The sequence below is a fragment of the Macrosteles quadrilineatus genome, unplaced genomic scaffold (assembly GCF_028750875.1).
Source record: "Macrosteles quadrilineatus isolate MER2022 unplaced genomic scaffold, UCM_ALF_1.0 Scaffold_2__2_contigs__length_208266976, whole genome shotgun sequence".
Taxonomy (NCBI): domain Eukaryota; kingdom Metazoa; phylum Arthropoda; class Insecta; order Hemiptera; family Cicadellidae; genus Macrosteles; species Macrosteles quadrilineatus.
Genome location: NW_026542595.1, coordinates 195,505,517 through 195,524,605, shown reverse-complemented (window position 1 = coordinate 195,524,605; position 19,089 = coordinate 195,505,517). Strand labels below are relative to the sequence as shown.

The 19,089-nt window shown below is 39.7% G+C and overlaps 1 protein-coding gene across 1 annotated transcript; it reads right to left on the bottom strand.

Annotated features, from left to right (window-relative positions):
* Positions 1 to 14,033: 14,033 nt before the first annotated feature.
* LOC128985249 (uncharacterized) lies at positions 14,034 to 17,959 on the bottom strand. The gene is made up of 2 exons (XM_054404641.1): positions 16,257 to 17,959; positions 14,034 to 16,221 (listed from the first exon to the last, which is right to left on the bottom strand). Exons 1-2 carry the CDS (start codon positions 17,957 to 17,959, stop codon positions 14,034 to 14,036), a joined length of 3,891 nt encoding a protein of 1,296 aa, XP_054260616.1.
* Between the last annotated feature and the right edge of the window lie 1,130 nt (positions 17,960 to 19,089).

Genomic DNA, 19,089 nt, shown 5'->3' with positions numbered 1-19,089 from the left:
TTTCAAACATTTCCACTAGGAGTACTGTTTAACTCTAACATACTTTTACACTTTTGTAAGCGCGTCTAGCTATTTCTAATCAACCAAAGTGATAGTTTACGAACACACAGAGTCCAGTGATTACTGCACAACAAAGCTAGGCTAGATCAATAGGTGCAGCAAAGAGAGTAATGTATGCAGTAGGGCTTTCAACATAGACTCCTGTACAAGTTGTTAACTAATTAAAACTTTGGATTGAATGACTTGTAGTTTGGTTGGGAGTGAAATGAAATTAATTATGTAAAATAATTTGCATTTCCCATTTATTTAGTTATAGCTTTGACTATTAATGCAACTAGACATTCCATCCCCATGTAAAAATTTTTTACTAGATTTTTTTATCAAAATCATCGTAGTTGATGATAGCTAATAGTCAATGTTTATTGTTAATTGTACTTTTTATTTATATATAATACAGCAAACATTACCATCTAGATAAACAAATTTGTATACAGTAAAAATAATGTGAACAAAACTGTAAAATAGCTGCTATATACTAGTAAAACGTTTACATAGGCTAGGTCTGTGCGTTGACTCGAGCTGCGATATAAGTGAATTTAAATGGGATGTCAAAAAATGTACAGGTAAATAAATAAAAAAACTCGAATGTCGTAGGTTCTACGCCAGTCAAGTTATTGACCAAGTTTTAACTAATTTTAAAGACGTCACAACTTTCATGGACACACAGGGTACAACTAACTATGTTCTTATCAATACTAATCATCACAATCTTGTAATGCTTACCAAGACATTATTCTAAAAGTGAGAGGTAAAATACTTTCAACACCTTTTTTCTCGCAAAGATAGAACATTGATCTCAAAAAGAAGACACCTGAGTTATTAGATGTTCATCAATTATCAAGCCTAAAAACTTGGTTGATTTCCCTTGAATGGTTTGATATTTAGAGTAATTTTAGGGGGCCAGATATTTTTTCTATTTTATTTGCATGAAAGGCAATTAGATTTTTCGGGCGCTATGCAAAGGAGAAATTATACCGAATTTGGTGTTGAACTTAGGCAAGGACACCATGTCAGCCATTGATTCATTATTCGTTAATACTCTGCATATGTTAAAAATATAATATGCAGAAAACCATTTAAAAAGGTTTTTTCTAGAACTTTCAAACCCTGCGAATATAAAACCCATAAAACAAATGTTATTTTGAAAGAAAATTCGTAAGCAGTGAATTTTATCTTAATGTTTGTACTACTTAACTTTTATCGCTTACTTTACAAACTGGGAGGATCTATTTATAGAAGAATTTAGCATCTTATTTTCGTGCAAAATCTCACAGGTTTCCCAAGTAACTAATTACTAGTGTTTTAAAAATCATAGAAAAAGTTGGAAGCATTTAATTTGGGTTATTAGTGTTATCAAGATCGCGATCCTACCTTTTGGCCGTTTGAGGTGATTTTTGAAGAATTGTCTATTATGTATGAGACAACCATAGGAAAAGTATTCTGCTTCATGGTGAGTCCTCTCACATTGAATGCTTTCAAGATACCCATCTTGTTGACCTTGGCCATGCGTGGTTTGGCCTGGATATGTGGCAGAGATGCTTGGATACGTCGAATAGAATTTGTGATCTACAACGTCATCAACCTCGATGATTTCTGATTTTAAACCCATGTATGTTTATAAATTGAATATACGGTTTGTATCCGAAAAAGTCTTGACTTTTGTTCATTTAGTGTACTTTATTACAAAAATCGCATACATATAGATCTAGTCAGGCTGTGTTATTGTCAGTAACTGCTTTGCTTCTAGTGTAACTTAATAACGTATAATGGGTTTAGACATTTCTATTGTGTGGAAATCAGAATTTGTATTTCCTTTGATCAAATAAATTGATATGGGCTTAGTCCGGTGCTGGATTGTGATTAATTAATAATAAAATAATTTAACTGGAACGGTAACGTCGCCCTGTAATCCAGCTACTAAGAGGTCACGAATTGTGGATATTTATAGGCATGCACTGTGGATTAACGTCCACACTTGTGAGTAAAACGACTATCCGCAGACCAATTCGTTAATAACAAGTCAAAAATGTGGTTCGGATTTCACTATAAACTGCAGGTCCCATAGTTGCCATTCACTGTATGGGCTATTAATTATTAACAGCTGTGTCTACGCGTAGACAAATTAAGGAACTTGTCGGCCTTAGTCACTAACAAGACTACAAGATCGCGCCACTCATCCTAAACTCATCTCCATTTATGCTAGGCTTAAAATACCTACATTTGTATTGTCGCCATTTCAAATTAAAGTATGTATGTTGCTTGAAAATACACATGGTTTGTAGCACACTGATTGAAGGGTGTAATTTGGAAAAAGCTCTACAGTTTGGTGGTACTTAACAGGATGGATATATTTGTTTTGAGTTGCGGCTTAAAATCATGCATTTAGCCTAACCTGTCGTTATTATGAGCGAGTCCACTTAAAACTTATTGAGAAATAATTTGAATGTTTGTGTTACTGAGTCCTTTAGTCCAATCAATAAATAATTCTTCTCGTTCTTATCCACAACACTCTTTTATCGTATGCAATCAATAAGCGTGACTATGATCAAAAAGGTACCAAGGCTACCAATTTTACTACATTTTTTTATCTATTAGTAGTTTATCCCGTACCTTCTACGATTGAAATTCAATTATTCGTATTGCTAATTCAAGACAAGGGACCGTCCCTCCTCCAAAAAATGTTTGAAATCTGCAATGACAATAAAAATACAATTTCTACTGTAATGAGTTAAAACATTTTCATAAGTTATTGTCAAGTTTTTGTTTATTCCGTATTGTTTTCGTCCCTTACAAAGAGGGCTGTTATGATGATCGCGCTAGCAATGGTCGTTTAACAGTTCACCAACCTGGCGTGGGTTAACCGACCAGAATGTGGAGGGAACGGAGAGGATATTGGCGGGAACAATCGGTGAAACTGCGGTAATGACAGTGGAGAACGAACCTCAGTCAGCTGAGAATGCCTCCACTAGTCAATGACGTCATGATTACATCATCGTCCAATATTAACCCCATACTTTGATTATAAGTCGAAGTATTTATTTTTCTTTTGCAATGCACATATTAATAGACTATGAATATATAAATAAAAAAAAATTTTTGTTATGAATGTTTAAAATAATTTGTTACCATAAATGGTGTGTATAATTATAATTGACGAAAATACAACAGTTAAGAAGTAGCTTGGTCACTGTAAAACGTTATTTTATTTGTATGGCCTTACGTACAAAACACATGTCTATGATCGCATCCTCACAAGGTATTAAGCAACACGTATGCTTGTTTTGAACGCTTTGTTGTTATTTCCATTGTTCTATTGAATACCTTCTTTACAATGCTCAAACCTGTCATGTTAATGCCTGCTCAATAGAGTTGAAGCCTTAGTGGTATTCGAGTCAAAACATTAAACGTACAATACGTACGTTACAAAATAATATTTTTAAACATACTTGCGTTGTATAGCTGATCCTTGAATTAGTTACAATAGAGTTTTACCTGTAGCAATATTGATGAGTCTATAATACCTGGAAAATATTCTTATAAGGGGAACAATATTATTTAAATATAGTACTCTTAATTATTCCAATTTTATGTCTCATTATACCGTATAATACGTAAATATATTGGTTGTGAATAGCTGAATACTCAACGATGAACATTTGTTATACAAACAAAGTTATTTGCTCCTTCCTCTTGAAAAACAGTTGCTGTAAGCGTTAAACCCCCATTACGTAAAAATTAATGGAATCTCCGAAATAAAGTATAATAAATTAACTAAGTTTCGAAAATATTTAATTTTGGTATTTCGAATTTGCTATTTAAATTGCTATCTTAAACGTTTGAAAACATAAAAATAATACAATTTATTATTTGTATGTTTTCAAACATAAAACAACAATATGTTATAATTTTGTACATTTAATGGCAAAAAACAAATTCCTACAGCAGTTCCTCTGCTTTGTAAAAGCTTGGAGTCAGAGACCTAGGTTGACATCAAATCAAATCAATCCGGAAATACATAGATTATATTTATAAAATAAATAGATATCGAAAATTAAATTAACTTAAAGTAAACTCGAGCTAGTATATTCTCTTTTTTATTACAACTTATTTTATTCTTAGTAAGTGCTTGATGATGAGGTAAAACACACCAATGTCAACTAATAATATAAATCAAAGGCACATTCAATTAAAAACGAAACATTTTCACTTAATCTTGCAGATACAGTACATGTACCAACAAACCAAAGACTGGACAGGTAGCCCGAGCATAACCGGCACAACTGCAGTGACGGTTAATTAAACCATTACATTTTCATGGTGGACTGAAACTAATTGAGGCTTGAGTCCAGTGCTACCCACAATCCTCCACTCTAAATATGGAAACACTTTTGACCACACATTCATTCAAACTCTTCAACATAAAAAGCTGTGCAAAAACGCATATCATGGAAAACACCTTCTGTCGGTTGGTTTTCTATAATAGATCTCTTAAAAATATTTGTTGTTAATGATATCATTTTAGTAATATTTGATTGTTAGTTATCTGATTGAAAAAAAAATGTATACAGAAATGGTAAAAATACAATGTTTACACTCATCAAAGTGTGTGTCATTACCAAGTGGTGCCATCCTAAGGCTGTGTTTGGAGAATGTTTCGTACAATATTTATTTTAAATCTGGAGGCTATAAATGCCGTAATTGTGTGTTTAATTTTGATTGCTAAGCGCCTGACCAACAAATCTGATGGACGTACTTATTAGGGAGTAAAAGATCTAATTTTAGTGTCACAAAATGCATTTATAATAGCACTTAGATTGCCCCTTTGACTGTGGATATCTTTTTCACGTCATCGCCTACAGAAGCTGTTTTAAGCTGAATACTAATTAATCAGACTAAGTGTGAAATGGAATTAAAAGACCTGTGTATAGCTTTATTCCTAAGTAAAATCTTTTGTTTCTTTAGCCAGAGCCTTTTATTAAAGGCCCGATGGTCAAGAACATATAATACCAGTTTCGAAGGCCAAGGAGCTATTAATGACCTTTTTAAGGGTTTAACCATTGAACTAGAGATTAAAAAGACAAGCTTGTACAACATACCCTAAGGAGACATGCTATTGTTTTAAGTTTTCCCATTAACATTTCTATATTATTTTGTTCCAACACATACATTAAGTAAGTCACTGATAGCGATTGGGCTTACGTGAAGTCTTTAACCCTTATATGCTTATTTCCCAAATGTTTTATATTAAACATTGCTTTCTGAAAAACCTAGAATTATCCGTCACTTATTTCCAGGTGTGTTTTCATGTAAGATTTTATTTGATTTTGTGCAATGTTAATTTACATTGTTTCACTGGATGTGTAAGTGTGGGTTTTCCATTGTATTTTTTTGGGAATAGAGATTATTTTTAATCGCTTTTTGATTCCGAAAGAAATGTTTATAAGAAACAAAATAACCCTTCGCAAATCAAAAACAAAATTAAAAGGAACCAGTAAAAACAGATACAATTCATTAAATCAAAAACTACCGGAGAAATACTGATTTTATCATACTTTTTCCTATTTGCTTTTCCTTTTAACTACAACTTTAATTAAATGTAACACATAACAAGGGGTCTTATCAAATTGTGGAATTTTTGTTTGAAAGTGTATAAGTTGGCTTGACAGATAAAGGAGAGCCGAACATTTTCTTTTGTGTGCGGATTTTAAAATAAAAAGGTAGGGGATTGGTACAACTCCATGAGTGAGGAGAGAGGTCATCCAATACTACCCGGGCGCTGTCAGTTCGAGGCGCGCTGTAGAGAAATTAATAAACTTTTCTCAACCCCTCCATAAATCATTGCTGATCGGACAGCTGTACTTTTCGAAAACTAATTCTCAGTTGCTAAGAAGAGATAAAACATCGGAGTTTTGCAATTGAATAAAACACTCTTCACTTCTGCGATAAGAAAATCAATCTTGAATCAATATCAATGAATCTTGGCGTATAGTACAGTTGAAAGTTTACAACTCAAATGGCGATATAAATTTGCACGAATTAATATTTGATAAAATACGTCTTTCTAATGAACAAGTTTATTCTGTAATTGGAATTGAAGGTAAGATGTGTTATGTAAACATTTTCCAACTAATTATTTCACAATTTCTTTGACAAATAATTACTTTTAGAAAGACAATTGTTTGAGTTATTCTGAATTACCACAGCTTTCAAAATAGTTGTTTTAAACTACAATGAATACTAAGCAAGAATTGGATTAACCTACATCAAAATTTAAAAATAATACCGTGCAAAGTTTGAATGTAGCTTATAACTCAAGCAATTTTCATAGATTATTTAGTTCATAGTGCTGTTTAAATCGAACTAATGCCTATTTCATAAACTACAAATGGAAAGAATAATTTGAAATCTAAGTTCATTTTGGATCCTTGCTGGACTCCTTGCTCATAAACATCTTTAGGAATAACAACTGTAATTTGTTCCTCAGAGTTTTAAACGCATTCGTTTTATATGTATTTTTTTAAGTAGATGCTATTTAACAACAAATTAAAAGTAATCTAAATGAACTGTGGTTTCATTACGAAGTAACATTGATAACCATCATAAACGGGTCAAACAGCAGGACTCGTCAAATAAATGCAGGGTGGTCCTTAAATATGAAATATTGTAGATTTTTTTTTGAGGTCTTGTTTAGCTTCAATTGCATGCTTCATTCCATGTTTAGTCCCTTAATTATTACTCAACAAATTCACAAACCTAAGGCTTAGTGGAGGTTTTTGACATTTCTAATAGCCATTGGCGTTCTAACCGTTAGACCAGCTCGCTACTTAATACTTTAATACTTTAATACTTTTCTTTGAAATGGCGACCATACAAAGTAGGTATTTTAAGCCAAGTATGAATGGAGATGAGTGTAGGATGAGTGGCGCGATCTTGTAGTCTTGTTAGTGACTAAGGCCGACATATTCCTTAGACACAGCTGTTAATTAATAGCCCATACAGCTAATGGCGACTAAGGGACCTACAGTTTATAGTGGAATCCGAACCACTTTTTTCCTTGGTATATACGAATTGGTCTGATTATCAGGATAGTACTGCGGATAATCGTAGTATTCACCCGTGCGGACGTTAATCCACACCAGGGAGTATCGCATCCACAGTGCATGCCTATAAATATCCACAATTCGTGACCTCCTAGTAGCTGGATTACAGGACGACGCCACCCGTCCCATTATTCCCAAGAAAAATCACAAACTGCAACTTAATCGGATAGAAACACATTCTAAATTAATTATTTTGCTCCGAATGTCGCATAAATATTGACAATTTACTGGGTAACTTTAAAACTCAATAGATACAGGTTGAGTGTGATAGAAATATGAAACTTTTGCTCCCTAGAGAAATAATCGAGCCAGAACTTGATAGGTCCCAAAAGTAGTTATGAACGTAGAGAAGATTGTGTAGTGCTGCAATATTGAACAGTGTTGGGACCTGGACAGGGAGAAATTAGTTTCTAGGTGCCATCAAAGGATAACGGTTCAATTAACCCAACAAACTATGTCCAAGTGATATTATACGCGTTGTGCCCTACACTGATGAACATATATAAAGTAAAACTAAATTAAAAGCCAAGCTAGTATATAATCATAGATAAAACATACTCCCTTTGTAGATTTCCCATCTTTATGGAACAGCTAAAGCCAATTTTACCGTTAGTTCTGTCCGGTGCACTGTAGATATCGTGTATTGTTTATAATTTGTTTCTTGTTATTTCAGTCATTTAAAACCCCGTTTGACCAAATAAAACGATATAATCATAAACAATAACTCATCCTCTAGCTATCTAACAAAAGAGTAAAGCACAAATGATTAAATCAACTCTAAAATAATAGAAACACAATTTCGTCGACACTAGCCACCAGTGTCACCTACATGAACTAGACCGTAAAACGAGTTTCAAAATGTATAATGGGATTGTAAGTTTACTTGTGTTGGTTAGTCTATAATATAAGTTATGAATTCGTACCCTTAAATTCAAAACATCACCACTATCCTGAAATGTAATGTGTAATAATATTTAGCTAAGTTTGAAACCGATTTGAGTTTAAATAAATGTCAAAGAAATCTGGCTAAAAGATTTTACTACACATGTGTCTATGATTGTACTGTATATTTTTAGCATTGAATCTATCGCAACGAGGTATAATCAAAGAATAGAAAAGGCTAGCTTTTTAAAGTTTCTTCAGAAATTTACTATCGATAGTTATAGCAGGCCTATCACCACTGATACAATTTTACCTGTAGAATTAAGTTTAACGTCAATAATTGGAGGTTGGAAAAGTTTCAAATCGAACTCATTTTACTTCTTTAATTGCTGTGTAGAAAATATCATCGCTATTGCAAGTCTAAAACAATTGTAATTTTTCTTAAAATGGCCATGCACAAGAATAAATATTTTCCTAATCCTCCCGTTCAGAACATTGAAAGCTTGGTGAAGAGATGTCTATGAGAACTTAAGATAAGAAATGAAGAAAACCCCTTTCAAACATTAAGAACTATTTCAACAACTTTCACTACGATCAATTGGCCAAATCGGTTAAAGAAAACCCGATACACATTCAATTTCGATCAAATTTGTATGTTCAAAATATCAGTTGACAAAAGTTCTAATAGTAAATTTGATTACTAAAGCACTACCAAACCATGGCTCTTTAGTGATAGTTACGAGTTAAGACTTACTGTAAACAACGAACAAAGGGAAACTGAACAAAAAGGCTCAACAAAGAGTACAATGAGGTAGACACACGCACTTTCCATGAGTAGCTATATGGGGAGTATACAGACTATAGTGGCATGATTAAACGGAGAGGCTTCTTAGAAAACTATGTAGAGCTTTATGCGTTAATTGAATTTGTAGGCATTTATTTTTTTATTGTAATAAAGAAAGCGAAACTCAGAAACTAAGAAAAATAATACTGTATTAAAAACCCAAGTTATAACCAATAGTTTATAACTTCAAACCGTGTAAATTAAACAATGGTTATGGCAAGGGGTCGAAAATGTCATTAAACCGAGTATGAAAGTTGTCAGTGTAAATTAACTTTATTCAGCATAAATGAAAAACATTTTTATTTCACAATAAACAAGACAAAAATACAAAAACTATTTTTTTTATGATTATTCAAATAAGTACCTGTATAGCCGGAACAAAATAGTAAAACTAAGAAAAAATACTCGAAATAATTAATAACACCCAATGTTTTGGTTAGCTATAACAACAATAAAGCCAATGTAACCTACATAGACCTCAGTATTTGTGTAGTCTCTAGTTTTAAGTCAAGTATACGTATCATGTTGATTATATGTAAATTAAAAATAAAACACTTTGAACTTTGACACTGGTTATTTTGTTTTTTGTGATAGATAATAGTTTATATGTTAAAATAATCCAGAAATGTAAAAATATATTTTATTTAAAATCAAATACGTGTCAGTGAAGTTAACTAATAAACGGTATCAGCATTCTGACACATACTTTCTCCCATAAGTTTATCAACAACCTTTATCATGTGTAAGCAGTTAGAGTAAATATACGGAAATGGGATTTGTACAATTTTGTTCAGAATTTAAAGGACTATAACATACTAAATTTTTATCAAAATTGTTCGGGCCATTTTTGGGGAAATCCGATTTTTCCGTTATTTTATGGGGTTTTTATGGGAAAATAACATAATTTACAATAACTTTTGAACCGTAATTTTTACAGAAATGGGATCTATACCATTTTGTTCAGAATATAAAGGAGTATAACATACTAAATGTTTATCAAAATCGTTCGGGCCATTTTTGGGAAAATCCTATTTTTCCGTTATTTTATGGAGTTTTATGGGAAAATCCCCATTAAAAATCAAAATTTCAAAAAAATTAAAAAAAAAATTCTGGAGATAACATGGATTAGAACCTACATACCAAATTTCATCGAAATCGGACCACAGGTGTAGTCCCTAGCTCTGTACACATCCAGACACACAGACACACACACAGACATCACTTCGAAAACCACATTTTTGGGTCCGGGGGGACCCAAAACGGATATATCCACTCAAAACTCAAACTCTAAAATGTTGACGAAAACAATACTTTCTCCATATACTATGGTATAGGGGGAGAAAGTAAAATCACTTAATTAAAAAAAAATTACATTTCGTCATTCGTTTGCCCTTTATATTATATTTCAAAGACAGTACACTCATTTGCTCCCGCTGAACTAATGAGAAACACGCAATACATACAACAATGGCCCCGTTTCTTTCCCTACGACTTCGTTTACCAAAGCAAGCGTAATTCTTTAACAAGGTCATTATTCAAGATTGAAGTTCCTCTCTGCATATTGTGTCGCTGGTTCGTTCCTTACACCTACTGTACAAACAGTAATGAGGTACATCACTCGTAATGAACATGACCATAACATGTGGAAGTTGGAAGTTAAAACTTGAATATAGTAAGTTATAAATAAATCAGAGTTATAACTTGTTGCAATAATGAAACAATTTTGGTTTTTGTGTTTTCCCTCTGTGCATTTTGATGAAATTTTGTGTATTGGTACTCAGTAACCACGGTATCTCGTGTTTCATATTTTTAAAGTTGATTTTAGCTGTAATTTTTCCACAACAAAAAAGTAAAAATGTAGTCGGAATTAAAATAAAACACAGCTCCAGCAATTTTGATTAAAATTCAGTACGTTATTGCCCTTTCAACTCTAAACAAAACGGTACAACCATTGCTGCAAAGATTGCGGTTCAAATGATAATGCAGCTTTTGTGATTTTCCCATTAAAGCCCATAAAATAACGGAAATTTTTTTTTAAAAAGCTACCGGACTGATTTTGATGACAATATTTAATATTATAGTCCTTTATACTCTAAACAAAACGGCACAAACCCCGTTGCTGTGAAAATTGTGGTTTTAAAAATAAATGCAGGTTTTGTGAGTTTCCCCATCACACGACATAGTTATTCCCACCGCTTACCCCAATTGCTGTGAAAATTACGGTTCAAAAGTAAATGCAGCTCTTGTAAGCTTCCCCATAAAACATCATAGAGCTACTCCCACCGCTTACCCATGATAAGGGTTGTTGACAGGCTAATGTGAGAAGGTATGAGTCAGAATGCTGATTCCATTGTTTTTATTTTAGTTGGATTGTCCTACTATTTGGTTTACAGCTGCCGTAGTAGGTCTTAAAAAAACACAGGTTCGAATTTTGTTTTTTTACTCTTTACTTGGAATTAGTGAATTTACGATATTGAACCATGTCTAGCCTACACAGGAAGATCTGTCAAACTTAACTAGTAAACTATTTAAATAAATCGCTGTATTTTACTCACAGCTTATTTACATAAGAAGTATACCATTTTAAGCACATGGACATAAGAAAATGCACACATCATCAATTTATGGTTTAAATAACGATGACAATAAATTCAGGGTAAGCTACGCCCCCGCAATATGGGGGAAGTAGCAGCACATGTGCCTCATTGTCGCCAGGGAACGACTTAGCTCAGGTTTATGTCCTTGGAAATCAATATAACACTTGAGAAGTTGGATTGTACAAGTACAGTGCAACGTCTAGCTCCACACCTGAATCGTAACTGGAAATTGCTCAGAGATGCGTTGTTTACCAATGATGTTCTTCCCCTTATTTATGCCCATCTATTTACGTTGCGTTGCCCGATGGACCCGACCACAATACTAGTTAGTAACCGCGTGTGTGTAAAATTATTTTTGTAAATATAGACTATAGTGTTACTGATAAGAGAATGAATTAACAAAATACCACTGAATACGCCACACAAGGTGGCGAAATGCATTGGTTGTTTAGTCTCATTTTAACTCAATGCTAAAATAACTTATAGTTTTTCTTTATAGGCCTATAGTTTTTCTGCCCGTGCTTAAAACGGGGCAAGAACACTTAAGGGAATAATGTGGGTCTTAAAGTTTGCTTTAAAAAAAGTTACACACACATACCATTCTAATTATACGGGCAAATATCAATTATATTTTATAGCTTATTTTAATGAAAATCTGTTACGTATTTGCATTAAACTGAGTTTTTTTAGGGAGAGGTGGGTAAATGCTGTTACGCACCCTGTAGTGTGAGACTCCTGAATTTATCAGACTACTCACTAAAAAACCCCCCTTCTGTTGGACACAGACCTGGAATTGTTTGTTACATTACTTCAAGTCAGGCCAACATGTGACCTAAGCCCTCAGGGCTCTCACCGTTTCTGGCATTTAGATTCTTTATGACATACACCGTATCCCGGTCAAGGTCAAGCTTATTGGCACGGAGAATACACTGGATGTAATGTGACACACAGGTCCAATCGTCCTCACCCTCCATCATCATCGGTATGACCGTGTCCACCGAAAGCAGTCATACTAATTAACTGTTGAACCTCTAGGCGGGGCCTTTCCCAACGCTGGCAGTGGTAAAAGGTATGGTCTACGTCATCGGGGATGCCTGGGCAGTATATGCAATCGGGGGACATTGCTTCGCCCATCCTGAACAGGTACGAGTGGAAAAATCCGTGACCCGTCAAACATTGGGTGAGGTAGAAATCCACCTCCCCGCACCGCCGCGTGCCGGTTAACCCAAGGTTGGACTTGTCCAGCGTCCCCGTATCTCCTGTTCCCAGCTCTCCTGTCACAGCTGGTAGGTGCGGGTGCGTTCCTCTGTTCGTGCCTGGTCCTCCCCGCTGATTAATTGCCTTTCTCTGCACCGCCAAAAGTTTTACGGGGATGACTCCAGCAACCACCAGGACGGCGGGTTTGGACCAGTTGGACACTGTTCGGTAGGCGGGTGCTACTCTTAGTGCTGCCTGAGGGTATCCGCATTGTAGTAGAGGTAGAGGTCGGTCACGGTACCTCTATATAACACAAATACATTGTTTGATATGGGCCCGCGCACCTCGCCCTCCGTAGTAGTTTTTTTTTTTTTTTTTTTTTTTTAGGGAGAGGTGGGAAAATGCATTTATGCACACAGGTTGCTAGCCTGTAGTGTGGGACTCCAACGGGCTTAAGGCCCAGAGACTACCCACTAAAAACCTCCTCTACTCTTCGGACACTAGCCTGGGAACACTTGTCGCACTTCATCAGAACTAGGCCGAGTTTGCCTACGCCCGAGGGGCTTACGCCGTGTCTAGCCGTTTATTTCTTATCAAATCTAGACTATGTTCCGATCTAGATCATTCTTTTTAGCTTGAAGGACATTCCGGACAAAGTGCGACCAGCAGTCCCAGTTGTCCTCACCCTTCAGCAAGGTCTCACAGATCGATTCAATCGACAGCACCCCAAGATGTTGAATGGCCTCCTGGCGAAGCATATCCCATTGTGGACAGCGGAAAAAAGTGTGTTCCGCGTCGTCGGGAATGCATGGGCAGTAAATGCAGTCAGGTGAATTCGTTTTGGCCATCAAGTGCAGGTACGACTGAAAATAGCCGTGACCTGACAAGAACTGCGTGAGGTAATAGTCAACCTCACCGTGCCGCCGTTCTACCCACGGTTGGACCTGCCTGATGAGTCTGGCAGTCCAACGTCCTCGAGTCTCCCTTTCCCAGCTTTCTTGCCACATCTGAAAAGTGCGGGAGCGCTCTTCTGTTCTTGCAGCGTCCTTTCCGATGTAGCCTTGTCTCTGGTAGATTGCCTTCCTCTCCGCTGCCAAGAGTTTGACTGGGATAACTCCAGCGATCACCAAAACGGCCGGTTCGGACACCGTACGGTACGCGGAAGCGACCCTGAGTGCCGCCTGACGCTGCACTCGTGCGAGCCTCAACCTATACGCCTCCTTGTTAAGCGCGTCTGCCCACACCTCAGAGCCGTAGAGAAGCACGGACTGGACTGCAGACATCAGTAGTCTTCTACGGCTGGACCGGGGACCACCGACATTGGCCATAAGCCTACTAAGAGCAGCGACACTCCTAGCAGCCTTGTCCGCCGTACGGAAGATCTGGTCCCTCCAGCTCAACTTGTTGTCCACCATGACACCAAGGTACTTGGCGGTTCGCGTGGTTTTGGACAACTACGTTCCCAACTCGTAGCGGAACGATGGTTTCAATCCGTTTTTTCGTGAGGATGACGATCTCTGTCTTGCTCAGAGCGAGTGTCAGACCATGATCAGTCATCCAGGCGTTTACAACGCGCATGACTTGGTTCAGTTTCAGTTGGGCTAGCTCAACGTTGCGTGCAGCAATGAGGGCTGCAACGTCATCGGCGTACCCAACTAAAACGGTCTCCTCTGGCATCTCAGATCTCAGAAGGCTGTCGTAGGCAGCGTTCCACAAATCTGGGCCGAGTATCGAACCTTGCGCGGCACCGGAAGTAACATCCATCGTCCGCGAACCATCTTTAGTTTCGTAATTAAGAGTTCTGCAGCGCAGGTAGTCCTCGATCAGCCTCAACAGATATGCTGGTACGCGGAAGCTGTTCCTCAACGCGCTCAACATATCGACCCATCTCGCCGAGTTAAAAGCATTCTTGACATCTAGCGTAACAAGAAGCACGATACGGCGAGAGTAATGATTGAAGCTCTCGGCACGCTCTACCGCTCTGTGTACCTCGGATATCGCGTCGATTGTTGACCGACCCTTTCTGAAGCCGTACTGACGAGGAGACAAATCTCCGGCAGCTTCCACGGCAGACGTCAGGCGGCAGCGGATCAGTTTCTCGAAAAGTTTTCCGGCCACATCCAACATACAGAGGGGTCTGTAAGACGACGGCGTATTCGGGTCACCTTTCCCCTTGCTGATTAGCACAAGCCTAGCCCTTTTCCAAGGAGTTGGGAAAACCCCTTCGCACAGGCATGTGTTGTACATTCTCAGCAGTAAGCGGGGGTTAACCGAGAATACCTTCTTGAGAGCCTCACTGGGAATACCATCAGGACCAGGTGCCTTTCTATTTTTCAGGGAGAGGACGGATGATTCCAGCTCTTTAATGCTAAAGAGTGGAATGTCCCCTACCTCGCCATAGTCGAAAAAAGGCCGCCGAGGATGAGACGGAAAGAGGGCGGTGACGATCCTGTCCATGGTGGTGCCCTCCATGATGGAAGGTGGTGATCGGGCGCCGAGTTTCTGGGTTACAACCTTGTAGCCCAGTCCCCAAGGATCAGAGTCAACATCCTCCTGAAGCCTCCTCCAACAGCTAACCTTGCTCCTGATGATAGCCCGACGAAGAGCTTTCTTCGCAGCCCTATAAGCCGCTGACTTAGCCTCGAAATCCGGGAATCTTCTGGCCCTCATAGCGGCACGTCTGGCTTTCAGACAAGCTTTCCGAAGGTTCGAGATCTCTAAAGTCCACCAGTACACAGCTTGCTTATCGCGACGGCGTCCCCTGTGTGGCATGGCCTGGTCACAAGCCGAGACAATCAGTTCCATCGTGGACGTTACCAATGCCTCGGCGTCAACAGGTGCAGCAGAATTCAGCAGCGCTCCCCGTGAGATTACGTCAGTGAACTTCTCAACATCCAGCTTGTCCGTATTCCATCGGCGTGGTCCAGATCGTGATACAGGCGCCTGATTATGGTGTTCATCCAGTATATCAAAAACGATGTACTGATGATCACTTGCCGTGAGGTCTTCGATGACTCTCCAGTTGGAGATCCGTGCTAGTAGTGATTCCGACGAGAAGGAGATATCGGGGATCGTACCTCTCATGCCGGGGTGCCGGAAAGTAGGCGTGTCGCCCTCGTTTAAGACGACAAGTCCGGCCCTGGCGGCAAAGTCCAGGATGTATTTCCCCCGGGAGTTTGTAGAGGTCATACCCCACTCCACAGCCCTCGCATTAAAATCACCAGCAACAACGACATGCCCAACGGTACCCCGTACACTGTCTTCTAAGCGGTCAATCTTCAGACGGAATTCCCGAATTGGCTCGTTGGGGGTAAGGTAGACACTAAAAAACGTGACGTCCCTACACCTGACCCAAACGAAGCCTCGGCCGCGTCCGTGATCTCGCACTGGTGCTTCCGTGCTGTTTCGAACCCAACAAGCGGCAGTACCAAGAGAATCTGGGAACCAGAAGTGTGGGTCCCTGTCACGGTACTGCTCGCTGATCAGAAGGGTGTCCGCACCGATCTCTTGGGCCAGCTGATCTAAGAGGGAGTCAGCCGTTCTGGACCTCTCAAGGTTACCCTGGAGAATCCTCACTTCCTAGACCTAGCCTTCTCAAGGTCGAGTGCAGCCTTGAAAACACTGCATCGCCCAGCCCCTGGGATGTGACCTAATGAGGCGTCCTTTTGGCCTTTCTCTGCGCAGAGAAAACAACGCTCTGCTGCGGTACAGTTCTTCCTGTTGTGGCCCGAGCCGCCACACCTGAAACAATTCTTGGATAGGTCGGGTCCCTTACAGTTTCGGGAAGAGTGACCAAACCCGAGGCAGCGAAAGCATCGCGGTACAACCACCCTCCGTCTGAGCCTGCAATTGACCCATCCAATTCTCAGGTGTGTGAGATTAAGCAGCTTGCTGGCATCTTGGTTTCGCATTTCAGCGATAGCTATGCGTTGCTCGCTGCGGTTGGGCCGCGTAAGCCATACTTTAAGGGAGTCGGCATTTTGGATATCAGGGATGGCCTTGTTGATAGCCTTCCTGACTTCAGCCTCAGTCGAAAGACCGTCAAGGTCCCGGATCTCCACCGAGGTCCTAGGCTCGAGTTCCCGAACGGTACCGTGGTCCCCCAGAGCCTCTCTGACCTTTGCAGCAAAAGCCACTCGGTCACCAGATTTCCCCAGCTCGAGGAGAACTTTCCCATTCTGGGTACACCTGATTGACTTAACAATCGTATCCGTCTCCTCTGGCTTGGCCTTAGACTTGAGTCGACCCAAGACTTCAGCAAAAGATCGCCCCCCTAAGGGGTTGATCAGGATTGCCTCAGCCCTGGGCTTTCTCGGCCTGGGTTTCTTTGAAACAGGGGGGGCCTTTCCACGAACCTCCCTCGCCGGAGCAGGGTCAGCAACCTTTCGATCTCTTGCTGCAGGTTCTTTGTTAGAGACAGCCTCCATTCGTCTCAATTTCCTCTTTTCTTTGCGGGAAAGCCTCCTCTCCCAGTTACCCACATTTGATGGTGCCACAGCAGAGTTCATAGAGCTGATTCCGTTAACCGTTGGTAGAGAGGCAAGCTCCCTGGTTTGTTGAGGGCGCTTCTTTAGAGCTGGAGTGTGCTCAGTAGGGGGTGTCATCTGGGTGGCCCTGTCCTCGACCTTCTGCTCGACATCTGACAGAGGCTGATTGGCCAATTCAGAAAGATCGGGGCTATCCGCTGGTGAGCTCCTTGCCCGTTTCCTTTGATTCCCGCCCTTGTCGTTCAGTTTAGGGGCTAAAACTTGGTTCACAAGCTCCCGTTCATTAACTAAAGCCTGTCTCATCAAGCCTTTAATTTCGAGAACTCGGGCAACCCGATCCTTCACCTTTGGGAGACCGTCCTTGATTGACCGGTTTACGTTGGTCCGGAGCTTCAAGGTTCCCTCCATATTGTTGATGAGGTCCATCATCTCTACCAGGAGGTCAGACTCCTCCTCATCAGCATCGTCATATTGTTGACGGAAACGCTGAAGTTCGGGATCCGACATCTGGGGGCTGATTTTCGGCGCTGTACTTTCCAGGAGGGTTCCCGTCAACGCCGGTTCAACGTCTACTTTTCCTTCTCCACTTGTCAAAGGAGATCTTAGTGGGGGGAGCTCATTTGAGCCCTTAAAGGTTGCAGGCGGTGGAGTTGCCTTAACGTTGTTCGCTGGTGGCGAACTCTTGACCTTGGAGCTACGCCCAAAAGGGCTCCACTCCTTTTCCGACTTCGATTTTTGCTCATTTGAGCTGCTGTTAAATAATGTGTTGGGTGGGGGGTTTTGACAAGCCATACATGTGTTTACCAGCGCATCGTGCGGCAAGAGACGGCCCGGATTTAGTCAGGAGCGGGTATACCCTCGGGGACAATCCCCTACCCCAGTTCCCCGGGGCCCGACCTCCGTTTGCCCAGCACCGGATACCTGACGTGCCGGGGGTCGCCTGTTGCAATGCAGAGCCCGACCTCTGCATCCATGCCGCACTTCCTGACCAAGGACCGAAGTGGCTGGCTCCTCACGACACACTGGGAATACCCATCGGCAGTGCAGAGCACACATCAACCCCTGCAACACAACAGGGGCACTCCCAGGGACTCCCAGTGAGGACGTCAGTCACCCTTTTAGTCGCCTCTTACGACAAGCCCGGGAGGGCTGCGATCCTATTCTAACCCCGAAACCGCAGGGGGGTATAATATAAACCGAAACCGTAGTAGTATAATATAATACATAATTAATGAATAAAATTATTTTATTGAGCGGAGCGAAGCGAAGCTCTTTGGGATCGGCTTCAATGCTGCAAACTTTCTAACACTATCCATCACTCAATAAAGTTTGAACATATTTTAGCCAAACTTACCAAGGTTGATTTCGACAGTTGTTTGGAAGGTTAAAGAAGAAACCATTTCTATTGACTATAATAATGGTACTATACCTCGTCAAGTTAATCCAAATGTTGTTTGAGGTTAACAACCTACATGTTTTGCCGTGAATACGGCATCGTCAGGGTTACAAAAACGAAGACTATTTACGGCGAAACATGTAGGTTGTTAACCTCAAACAACATTTGGATTACTTGACAAGGTATAGTACCATTATTATAGTCATATCAAGTAATCCAGGGGCCATCAACATGGAATTTAACCATTTCTATTTTTGATAATGCCTAAATAATTTAAAAGTTTTTTTTTATGTTTACATTGGCCTTATGGGTTGTCATAATGACTACAAAATACCCGCCGCCACAGCCAACCTGCAGACTAAACGAATTTCAATTTTTGCCTGATTGGATTCACACTGAAATGTCTCCTAATATCAATAAAATATCACATTTATTCCCTATTTAAACAGAGTTTAACGAGTACTTAGGTGTGCTGCAACAAGGAGGGTAAAAAATGTTTTTGGAAATTTCCCTATAAGGCTATTAC

Excerpts from the sequence above, each read along its gene's own strand:
- LOC128985249 (XM_054404641.1), bottom strand. The coding sequence starts at position 17,959 with ATGGCTTGTCAAAACCCCCCACCCAACACATTATTTAACAGCAGCTCA. Across the intron at positions 16,222-16,256 it reads GAGAAGGCTAGGTCTAGGAA|AACGGCTGACTCCCTCTTAG; the intron begins GTGAGGATTCTC and ends TGAGAGGTCCAG.